Genomic DNA, 12,853 nt, shown 5'->3' with positions numbered 1-12,853 from the left:
CAATGGGGCTTTCCAATTCAGGGGGGAGGGAGGTGCAGAACTGATCCCCTGCAAATCAGAAGGGATGACTATATATCATCTTGTCTGAGGCGGGTTACAGACCGCCCTCAAGCAGCCGTTTTCGCGCCGCCGCCATTCGCTGCGGAGGGAAGCCCCAGCGGCCATACCGCGAGGCTTCCCGGCACAGTGAAAAAGAAGCGCCGAAATGGTGCTCCTTTTCAAAACGTGGAAGTGGTGCCACAAGGAGCGAAGCGCGCCCTCGTAGCATCACTTCCGCTGCGACATGTCTGGACGCTATGCGTCCAAGACGTCAAAATGGTGGCGCCCATGTGGATGGGCGCTGCCATTAAGGACACGCTCTGCACGTACTAGGAAGAAGGGCCATGAGGAAGGTAAGACCCTTCCTAACCCTAGTACATGCGGAGCGCGTACTTTATGGCGGTCTGTAACCCACCTAAGACTTCCAGGGCTTACTCAAGTTCTCTCCAATTGGAGAATATTCTAAACAAGTCTAGTAAAATATAAAGGAACACTCTATATCATCAAATGGAAATAAAATACCTTAGCCAAGATCCAGTATAACGCTGGTGGAGCCACATGTTCTACCAGCATATTTATACTAGATCTCAAGCTAATGAGTAGTGAGGTAAAAGGAGAGGGGATGGAAGCATTATTCAGAGCCAGATGGGAGCTTCCAGAACTTCTTTCTGAGTCAAACAGTCACCAACTTAGCTCATGGGGAGGGGGGCAGTGGGGTGTAGTTCCACCAACCAGGGAACTGCTTGCACAAAAAGATATCAGATGCCTCCTTGCTTAAGCTTTAATTAATAAACAAACACTTGGGAATGCACTCAGATAGTGCCACCAGACGATTCTGGCTCATTATATGCCCAGAAGTGAGATGTAATGCATATTAATCATATGCAAAACAGAGCAATCATATGCAAAGTAGCTGTGGCTTTTCAGATCACAACAACAAAAATAGACTAAAGACTGCTTCCACAAGATCTGAGAAATCAAAAGAAAATGTAAACCAAAAATGGGGATCCTGTATGACTAGCAAAGGGTTCCAAAATTCTACAACAAAGAATTTTATCATACATGGAGCGAGAAATGCCACATGTCTAAGATGGGTTCAAGAAGGAAGAAGCACCAGCGATCATACTGCAAACATATGATGAATAATGGTGCATTTCAAAGAATTTCAGAAGAAAATCAGTCTGTACTTCATAGAATATTGCAAAGCCTTTAATTTGGTAGATTATGGAAAAACTATCACACATATGGAAATAGATGTGCCACAACATTTGACTGTTCTAATGTGTAACCTTACTCAGGAGAAGAGGCTACATTCAGGACAGAATACAGAGAAATTGTCTGGTTTCCAACAGGCAAGGGGGTTAGGCAAGGATGTATTTATCACTTTATTTGCTTAGCTTGTTTGCTGAACATATTAAAGATAAACAAGATTAGACTTGGAGGAGGGAGGCATGGAAATTCAATATCACCAATTTAAGATATGCAGATAATCCCACATTACTGTACTAGCAGAAAATAAAACCTTGAAATTATTACTGCAGAAAGTCAAGGAAAAAAGTGCAAAGGCATTTACAGTTGAACATTAGGAAAAGAACAAAAATAATGGTCACAGATGACTTGCATAAAGTGACATAATTTTAAATTAAATAAAGAAGACACTGAAATAGTTCAAGAATTTTCCATACCTTGGCTCAGTCATTAATCAAAATGGAAACTAGCCAAGAAATCAGAAGAAAACTAGGAGTCAAAAGGGCAGCTATGACAAAATTAGGCAAAATCCTCAAGAGCAAAGATCTATAATTGAATTAAAAGTCAGAATGATCCATTTGAAGGATGGATGATGAAAAAACTAACAAGAAGAAAATGAACTCATTTGAAATGTGATGCTGGAGAAGAATTCTGCAGATAGCCAAAAAAACCCAAATACATCCTAGATCAAATCAAGTCTGAACCCTCCTTAAAAGCCAAGATGACTAAACTGATGCTGTTGTACTATGGATGTATCATGAGAAGACATGCCTCACTAGAAAAGACAATAATGTGTGGAAAGATAGAAGGCAATATGAAAATAGGAAGAGGGCATTACAGATGGATAAACTCCATCAAGGAAGTCATGGATATCAGTCTGTAAGACCTGAGCAGAGCTTCTGTTGATAGGGAAACATGGAAGTCTCTCATCCACAGGATTGCCAAGATGACTTGATAACAATTCCACTCAGTAAATACCAGAGGCTGGAGAAAAAAGGGCCACAGCCTCCATTCTCTACAGTGAACATCCTAAGGTCACCTGGCTGACTATTGAAGCAGGTGATCTGTTGGACAAGATAGGTCATGGCAATTCTTACTGGCTTAAATATTTTCCACATAATGTATCACATCTTCCAGCACAGCAACCCTATCCGAAGGCACAAAAGTGTCACTTTTCTTTAGGCTATTCCTGAATGCTTGTCTGGCAACCAGAAATCCAAAGCTAAAACTGAAGCATAGCAGTGGCAGCTGAAACTCCATTCTCTCTGCCCATTATATTTATTTTTTTTTCCACCTTTCTCTTGATATAAGGACACAAATCAGATAACAACTAATTTTAAAACAATACAAAAATAAAAACAGTACAAAAATGTTAAAAAGCATGAATACAAAGTTTGAAAAACAATTAAACTATTTAGAAAGTTTAAAACATTAAACATTTAAAATATTAAAATGTATTAAAAACTCTATACAAATCTTAAAATCTCAGTCACACAGCACCCAAACCTCATTAATTTGAAAAAGCCTGACAATGCAAAAATGTTCTGAATTTCTAATTTAAACAGCACAACTAGTTTCAAACTGTTACTCTGCCCAGATTAGCTACCAGTGAATAGCTAGAAAGGAATCATATTTCCAGATTCTGAGGGGGATTGCATTTCAAAGACCTCAGAGATATTCAGAGCTGTCAAAGAACAATTATTTTTCTTTCATTCAAGCCTCAGATATTCACCATTTGCGCATTTACAATACCCAGAGCAGTCAAACTTGTAACAGCACAATTTGTGGTTATGTGCCTTCAGGCCAAATCTAAGTTACGGCAACCCTATCAAAGGATTTTCTTGGAAAGAATTATTTAGAGGAGATTTGCCATTGTCTTCCTTTAAAGCTGGAAGAGTATGACTTGCCAGAGGTCATTCAGTGAGTTTTCATGACCTGAGTAGGGATTTGAACACTGGTCTTTCAGAGTCCTCACCCAACAATTGGACTCCTACACCACACTGGCTCTTCACTTTCAGCACAAAAGTGGGGACTTTCCTCTACAGGTTTATGATGGAAGAATTATTTTGTTACTGGGCAAAATAATCACCATTGGACAGAGGCAAATTTCTTTGTCTGAGGGTGCAGGTACACTGCAGAAATAATGCAGTTTGACACCACTTTAAGTGCTGTAGCTTCATCCTATGGAATTTTTGAATTTGTAGTTTTACAAGGTCCTTAGCTTCCTCCATCAAAGTGCTGGTGCCTCACAAAATTACAAATCCCAGGATTCTGTAGAATGGTATCATAGCACTTAAAGTGATGTCAAAATGCATTATTGTCTAAGTTGGATAAGAAAAATCTGTGGCCCTCCAGATGTTATTGGATTATAATGCTCATAATTCCCAGACAATATCTGGAGGGCCACAGCTTCTCCATTCCCGATTTAAGATTTGTTATAATTCTATATGGCATATTAAATTACCATAGTCTATTGATGGAACTATGCCTTTTTCATGCCTATCATTTCTCCAAGACATGTAAGGCAATGTACAGTGTCTCTATGTCCACACATCACCATCCCCTATTATCCTAACAGGAGTCCTGTGAGCGACGTTAGACTCAGAAATGGTGTCTTTGAGTAAAATTAGACCAGGCACTCCATGCCCTTCACAGCCATGGAGGATTTAAAGCCACATTATTCTGTTCTCCCAAACAGTGGCTCTCCTTACCTGAGTGGTCAAGATACACACCCCAATTAAACAGGAGATTTACTGAATAACCACATTTCCCCCCTTTTCAAAATGTAGATGTTTCTACATTGAAACAAATGAGTATCAAAATTTAAAACAAGAACAAATGAAGGGCTACCATGGCAACAATAAACTAACCCCTCTCCCATAAAGTACTGTAAGAAACACCATAAATAAAAAAAGAGAAAGGATTTAGAATTAAGACTTATTAATATGATGCACAGTAGAAGAGAAACTAAGTCTAAATTTTAAGAGATGATATGGTGAACACCTCCTTTTAAGTTTCAAACAGCTCTCAGCCTCCTCTCTGCAAGTCCTGTGCTCTGTGCAACAGAAATTATTGCTGTCCCTAGTCTGCAGAACAGGAACTTTAACAACATTCTTCACATGCAGCAGCAAGGACAAATGAGTTAATGATTCTATAGCTTGTCTGAAAAAAATGAAGAAAAATACATGCAATTAATAATACTTTTGAAACAACACAGGGCCTTGGGATGGCAGGTTGTGTAGTGCCAGGAGACTGTATATCACCTGGGCGAGTATCTTTTTTTTTTTTTTTTTTTTTGCAAGCGACCAGCCCTGGAACAACACCTCCTCACAAGCTGCTGTCCAGGAAAAGACTTGAGTTCTGGTTTGCATACCCATCTGTTTATAGTTTATAGGCACTCAACCTGGCTTTTCCTCACATATGCAGGAGACATCATAGCTACTGCTGAGGCTGAGCATCACCGTACACCACTTAATCCACATGCACCCACCACTGCCATTTAGAAGTATCCATTTAGCAGCATTCAGGGTTGCAGGACACAGGTGAATGGCAAGGGGGCAGCATCCACTCATGACAGGGAAGGGACTATCAATCCCAGCCACCCCACTGAAGAAACTATACTGTTCATGATAATTGCACTAAGACAGAGAGGCTGGACACCATGTTATGGTTAAATGGAATGACCACAACTTTAATACAAATACAACAATTTAAAACAGCTACATTTATAACTAATATCTTCCTCCCAGGGACTGATGGCTTCCAGACCAGCAAATGGTCAAGCAGGACATCAAACTGTGGAGATCTAGTAAACATCTATAACGCCTTGCTGTAGCCAATCTGTGGGATGTGTCCAAATGGTCCGCTGGAGGCGAGATAACCTGAATTTGACCAGACTGCACTGGTTTTCCATCCATCTGGCCATCCCAGGTTTCCTTCTCCACAATTTAACTTATGCCAATGTCCAATCTTTGCTTTCTATCTTCAACAGGAGAGGCCCAGCCTTGTTTGGCACTCTTTACTCTCCCCCATGCTGCCAGCCATGCTTGCAAGCCCATATATAATCCCGCAAGATTACACCCAAGATCTAGTATGAGAATTACACAAGATCTCATTCTAAATCTTCTGATGGTGATGTTATTGTGAGGCTTAGTCCCAAGACAGTTCGAGGCAATGGTGTCAGCCTGATGGGTTTGGCACAACTCATGATGTTGTCTTTTCATGAGGAATGTCAAGATTTGTAGTCCCAAATCCATTCCCCTTTAGCAAAGGACATTCTGTGGGTATTTGAATCTAGAATTAAGAAAAAAATATTTTTGAACTGCACCTTACTGCATCCCCTCCCAGAAAGGCCACAGCAGTGATTATACTGCATGGGGGGTTTTACGAGCTGTAATGTTTAAAAAAAAATACTATTTCCAAGCAATTTATGGAACACTGGCTACCACTTCCGTTACTGCAGCCAAGCTTTCTGGGTGAACTTTTGATTGCAGGTGAAAAGAAAGCTATATTGAACATTCTGTGAACAAAGCACTTGGAAAAGGTTCATGGTTTCTTAAAGCACTCAAACCAAGTGTTGACAAACATTCAACCCATTTCAAACCCAAAGGATGCTTGTGAGTTTCTAGTCTCTCCATGCATTTCTTTCAGATATCCAACATTTAAACCAAGTCCCTTTAAAAAGATACAGTATAGAGTTTATAAAGGGAAAGACAGGCAGTGTATAAATGGGCTGACAGAACAAGGGGGGGTGGAGAAGCTGTGACCCAGATACTCTACCAAACACAGGATTTTACTTTTCTGTTCTTTCTAGCTGCTTGCAGCAACTCACATCTCCCCTGAATATGATCTACAACCCACCTGGTTCTCCCTCAAGAGGATGGGAAAGAAACCAAGACAACAACAAATTCATCCTCTTGTTTAATAGAAAAAACAGATTAATTTACCTGAGAAAAATACAGGCATCATTAAACTCAAAAGCTTCCCTCTCTCTCCTGTAGCCAACTACACACCCACTGATCAGTAAAACACTTCAGGACAGTCCCATATGTTCTGACCATGTGTAATGCAATATATTTTGCCATTACTGAATGATTGCTGCCTGCCTGATTACTAACTAAGAGGTTTATCTTCTGGTTACTTGAGAGTAAAGAACAGAAGCATGCAGGAGTGCAGCTATGGGAGGAGGCTAAATGAGTGTGTTTGAATCCTCAAAGAAGAATTCTGCTCCCCAATAAAATTATCCCCCAATCCCCAAATTTCTAACATTGCAGTGACTTAAAACTTCAGTTAAGCATTTAGTCCTCCAAAGAAAAGGGAGAGGCAAAATTTCCAAGGGAAGGTGAACACAACAAACGAAAGAGTTCTAGGTATGAATAATTTTCAATATCTCACTCTCTGCAATGCTAAAAATTTCAGGACTAAAAGAAAATTTAATTGTGGGGATTCTTATTTAGGAAAGAAACACCCTCATCCCTATTCCCCCCACCCACCCACCGTAGCTACATCCCTAGCAGCCAGGATGCTGGACCTTGTTGCTGAAGTGAACACATCATAGGGTTTTCTTGACACGGTTTGTTCAGAGGAGGAGTTGTTTTTGACCTCCTCTGGGCCTATGACTTACTCAAAGTCACCCAATGGGTTTCCATGGTGAAGTGGGGATTCAGACCCAGGCTGTAGTCCAACACTCAAACCACTACACTGTGCTGGCTTGGCTTTCAAAACAGGACTCATTAAAAGCAACAAGCTGTGCCAGTCGGTAATCGTGTATACTGTCAGTCAGCAAGACTATGGCTCCTAGAGCCAAATCATTACTAAACAGAGGAGAGAAATATATCTGTGGTGGGCAAGAGATTCCAGACTTAAATATGGCACACCATTTTGTATTTAAGAGACAAAGCCTATAGTTACTCTTTCTCTTTCTTGCAAAGATGCTGAGTTGGCAGATTTGTACTGTAAGGGGTGAGGGGGGCAATGACACAGAAGACACCTATAATTAATCTGTTAGGAGAGACAGAAGCATAAATTTCTAGCTCTAAGGGTGAGCAGATGGGACAAGCACAAGCATTTGTGTATTTTTATCAGGAATCAGTATGCTCATCTGCAGGCAAATTAAACCCATTCCTCAGGCTTCTGGAGAACTGCCAACACAGACTATTCAATATAAAAAGCTAAGTTCTCCCTGATGCCTCTTGTATTCAAATAACACAAAAAACTACTTAGTACCAAAAAAAAAAAAAACCCTCAGAAGAAAATATAGCCAGGAACAATATCCAGTTTTCATCAGCCTCGAACAGCATGGGGAAAGTGAGGATTTCTGGGAGTTGTAGTCCAAAACATCTGGCCAGCACCAGGTTGATAAAGACTATTATACAGCCTTGTGGTTTGAGGTGGAAAGAAGCAAAACAACTAGCACATTTTAAGCAGCAGAGTATTCATCTCTCACTGTATCATAATGATTCAAAATAGGGGTGGAACTGTGCAGCCCTGAGGTTCCAATACCTCCAAAGTCCTCAAATAAATGTTTAATGTAATTTTTACCTGACAAATTACTCTAGGAGATGCAATTTACCATAGAATCATAGAGAAGAGACCACAAAGGTCATCCAGCCCAACCCCCTGCCATGCAGGAAAGACCATCCAGCCTTTGTTTAAAAACATCCAAAGAAAGAGACTCAACTATACTCCAAGGCAACATGTTTCACCGTCAAATAACTCTTACTCTCAGAATGTTCTTCCTAATGTTGAGGTGAAATCAGTCAGTCATAATTTATTAGATCCAAAATCTAGACATTCATACAAGTTCAGTCAAGATATACAAGTTCTCAAAATTCCCCACAGTAAAACAAGAGAAGAAGAACTTGCTCAAAATAACTCTAACTAAGGGGCTGGACAGAGTGGCAGAAAGGGGCAGTGAGATGCCACCCCTTTCTGCCCCAGATGGAGACCTCAGCAACCAAACACCATGGCCTCCAGGAGGCCTAAAAAGAACCCACTCCCTGACAGGTTCTTTTTAGGCTGCGCGTGGGGCGCCATTGGCGCACCCGCGCATCATGCTAACATTCACGCAGCACAGTGCTGTTTGGGCACTACGCCGCACAGACATCATCGTGTGCTCCGTATGGACAGGAGTGTGCCATGATGGCACATGGGCAGCGCGGTGAGGGCTTTGAGCGTGGGGATGCTCAGCCCTCACCCTGCTTACAGGACAGCCCTTTTTGCCCGTCTGTACCGGGCCTAACTCTAAGTCAAACTCTAATTCTAACTCTAACTGTCCCTTTATACATAGTGAGTACTGATCCTAGCTGCCTCAGGGAAAAATTTAGCAACTACAAGAGTGACATTCAGGCATTTATCTTCCAGGAGAAAGAAGTCTGATCTTCCATTCATCTTACTTAATAATGGATAGATTTTTGCTTGTCGGATCTGATTGTAATAAAATACGCTGCATAGGAGAAATCCCTTTTACTATAGTTTAAATTGCTCTGGGTCCTATTCTCTGGAGCAGCAGTAAACAAGCTAGCTCCAAACTCAATATGACACCTTTTCAAATATTTAAACAGGGCTGTCATATCACCTCTTAATGTTCACTTCTCCAGATTAACATACCAAGCTCCCTAAGTCCCTCTTCATAGGGCATAGTTTCCAGACCTTTCACCATTTTGGTTGCCCTCCTCTGGAGACGCTCCAGCTTGACAACATCCTTTTTTAATTGTGGTGACCAGAAATGGACACAGTATTCCAGATGAGGTCTGACCAAAACAAAACAGAGTGGTACTATTTTCCCTCGATCTAAACACTATAATCATTTCCCCACTACTTTGGGGGCCCCAACCCCACAGAGCAGAAAGTTGTCATCCAAATCACTCTAAAATTATTTCTAGTTCTTAGAACATTACTCCCAGTTTGGGGTAGAGTGGGTTGAGACTCAGGGAGGCGGCTGGATCAGAAAGAGAAGAAAATGGCCCTTTGCCCTTGGTACATATCTAGCCCTGATTTAAATTATATTCATTACCATTTATTAACCACCATAGGATTAGGGGACCTCTCCATTTTTGGAAATAAGAGGAAGGAGAAACTAGTAGCACAATTTGCATGTGTACTGCACTGAAACAGAACTGAATAGAAAATCCTGCTAGGAATACTAGGCCAAAATAGTTACAGTACTTTTAAAGCAGTGAAGCATCAGAAATGAAGGTGTCAGTATCCATCACACCTCAGTTATTTGCCATGTGATTTTCTTACCTTCCAATACCACCTCCTTGCCAGTCTTCTTCAGAGCTTGGACAGCCTCATCATGTGTAGCATCAGAGAGGTCAGCACCATTGACTGAAAGAATGGCATCCCCTACAAAGAGTGCTTCTGTCTGATCTGCAGCCAACCCTTTAAAGATCTTGGAAATCAGGATGGGCATTTTATTTTCTCGGCCACCTGGAAATCAAACAAAGAAGAAAGGTGTCAGATGTGTGTGACTGTGCTGTGGCTTCAGGTTATTTCTTACTTATGGCAATCCCAAGGCAAATCTATCATGGGGTTTTCTTGACAAGCTTTGTTCAGAGGAGTTTCATGACCAAGCTGAGAATTAAACCCTGGCCTCCAGAATCATACTCCAACACTAAAACCACTATGCCACGCTGGCTCGATGCTGGATTTAAAAGGGCACAGAAAATGAAGATACATAATTTAAGAGAGCATTCAAGGTACTCATACCTGTTCTGCTTTGTGTTTGATACTCTGGTTAAAAAGCTAAAAATCTAAGGCAGGATTTTTAAAAACATGCCGTATTCTTCATGTTTTGTAAATTCATCACTCAAATGGACAATTAGACTGTGGCTCATATACTAATTCTACAGTTTTCTTGGCTTCTTTTATGGGCCACATTATCAGCTCCAGACATGTACTGGCACCTTGTACTCTGTAGAGATCAGAAATATCAAAACATGGCCATTTTTGTACTTACTGCATTTCCTAATTTTATATTCACATACACATTAAGTGTTTTCATGTTGTGGCAGTGATGGTGTGCCTTCAAATCATTTCCAACTTATGGTGGTCCTAAGGTGATCCTATCATAAGGTTTTCTTATCAGGTTTCTTCAGAGAGGGTTTGCCATTGCCATCATCTGAGGCTGAGCGAGTATACAAACACTTTTAGGTAGACTCTCAACTTAATTTCATGTTTTTGTTTATCCTCCTTGCCCTAATTAATAGACAAATTATTCTGGTCCGATACAGCAAGATCACACATCCCAGATCACACATCCCAGAGCCTCCATTAAAGAATGCTGCCATTTTCACTTTGATTGGAAAACTCAAGAAGATTAGAAGCAAAGAGCTAATCTACCTGCAAAGGTATTATGCACACAGATGTGGATTTTTACACATTCGCATTGACAGTTAATTGTTTTTCATTTTCCTGCACAAATTTGCATTATTCACATCTATTCACCATGCAACCATCTGAACACATGCGAAACAGATGGCCACATATGCAATAATGTGCATTTCTGAAGATTTCCATGGATAGTCTAGGCATTTGTAAGTCCTCCAGCATGATTTTATGATCAACTTCTGGCAGATGGTGACCATAAAGTTGCACTGGAGGACCTGGAAATTCCTAGAGAGGTGTTCTCAAGGGTAAAAAGAATAACTTTTTTTAATTTGCAGTTTTTCCACATTCATGGGGGTCCTTCACCCATAACCCAGCGAATGTGGAGGGACCACTGTATCTGCATATTAAGGATACTGTAGATCTCCACATTCAGCAGTCACATACCAGTAATTATGAAGTCATATTAGTTGATTTCATGCAGTTCTAAAATCCACTCATAGGATCTTCAAGTCACTGAATGCTGCTAAAGAGGTAACACAGAAGTAGTTGCCTTCTTCTGTTGCACCAAATATACAGAAACACATTGTGGCAGCTTAAATACTAACAGAATTATTGCAGCATATACTTCTGTGAGCAGAGAACCCTCTTCATCAGAGGCACAAGCCTGAAGAATGTTGATTCTTTTCACCTTCCACTTGAAGGCCAAATAAACTATTAAGAACAGATGGGGAAATAAATCTCTCCTACACTTACCACTGCAGGAAAAAGAGTACTAAAAATAGGTAAACTCATGTTTTCCACAAGGTGTGCTGTCTCCTTTAATTTTGAAAGTCAAATAGAGTATGGCTTCACACTAGTTTAAAGAATCTCATCTTAGTGATCCTGATTCTTTACAATTATGTCACTATGACCTACCCATTTTCCACGCAGACTCTCCATCAGGTTCTCACTGTCTCTCCTTTGGGTCTACACAGTACACACACGTTATCTTCTACATTTCTAATATTTACAATTCAAATGAAAAACCTTAATTTCTTAGAATGTTTATCCGATTTTAAAAAAAATTGCTTGCTATCTAGACTCACAGGAAATGTATGCTAGACTGAAAAAGGACTAATGCAAAGGTATGCCTGATTTTTCACATTCTCATACCTCACAAAACCTGTGTCAAGTCCAGCAGCAAGATATACACACTACAAAATAGGTGTACAGATAAGAAATAAACAAGATGCAGATGATAATTCTGCAGATGGTCCTGCAGTTTTTGATTTGTGTCATTTGTGACAGAAATGTTTCTGCAGGGTTCGATTTTATGCTTTTAGTAACACAATCCTCCATCATATGTCCCACTAAAATTGATGAGACTTACACCTACGGTAGATAACTAATATCAGATTGCTATCTCCTTCTTTATTAGGAGCACTTACTGTACTCTTCCCCCACACAGACGTTTACTAGACAAACTGTATATTATGAAGCCTGTAATTGCAAGGCTCTTGTTCTTCTTTTACAAGAATAGTTCTATTTTTAAAAAACCAATTTTACATCAAGTTTAGAATCGACAGCATATTAGATTTTTGCACTGACTCACAGGTCACACAGCCATACTGATGAAGACAACTCCAGTTATGCCAAAAAGTTGGTATGAGCTCAGTGTCACACCTATCCAAATTTGTACTGTATTTCCAAAATTGTGTTTTCTAAAGTTGTGTGGACTAAGGGTGGGAGAATAAGAAAGAATTGGAAAGGTTCCCAAAATCCACTCGACTTTGGCAATGTTGTCAGACAAATAGCTTCTCCCATTTTATGAGACTAATCACAATTCCCATACATGGGCTTTGAAAGTCTTGAAGCTAACCAGCAGATCAGCTTGTGCATTATGTGATTTCATTAATAGAAAATTAAGAGTATCTAATTTCACAAAACCATAAACTCCAGCTGCCCATTCTTAGGGTGCAATCCTATACACATTTATCTAGGACAGGGAGTAAGTCCAAGGGAACTCAATGGGACTTTTTTCTGAGTACGCATGTACTGGACTACACTGTCAGTGCTGTTTTACAGATCAGCTTGTGCATTATGTGATTACATTAATAGAAAATTAAGTGTATCTAATTTCACAAAACCATAAACTTCACCCACACATTCTTTGAGTTATTTAGGGCACAATCCTATACACACTTATCTAGGACAGGGAGTAAGTCCAAGGGAACTCAATGGGACTTTTTTCTGAGTA

General features: G+C 40.2%; 1 protein-coding gene across 1 annotated transcript in view; it reads right to left on the bottom strand.

Annotated features, from left to right (window-relative positions):
- The window catches only part of SNTA1 (syntrophin alpha 1), a 103,077-nt gene that overhangs the window by 87,406 nt on the left and 2,818 nt on the right, over positions 1 to 12,853 (bottom strand). Inside the window, 1 exon segment of the mRNA XM_042461861.1 lies at positions 9,532 to 9,717. Within this exon segment, the coding sequence (XP_042317795.1) occupies positions 9,532 to 9,717 (186 nt within the window).

The sequence above is a fragment of the Sceloporus undulatus genome, chromosome 4, assembly GCF_019175285.1.
Source record: "Sceloporus undulatus isolate JIND9_A2432 ecotype Alabama chromosome 4, SceUnd_v1.1, whole genome shotgun sequence".
In the NCBI taxonomy this organism is placed as follows: Eukaryota; Metazoa; Chordata; class Lepidosauria; order Squamata; family Phrynosomatidae; genus Sceloporus; species Sceloporus undulatus.
This window is presented reverse-complemented; position numbering and strand designations above follow the sequence as displayed.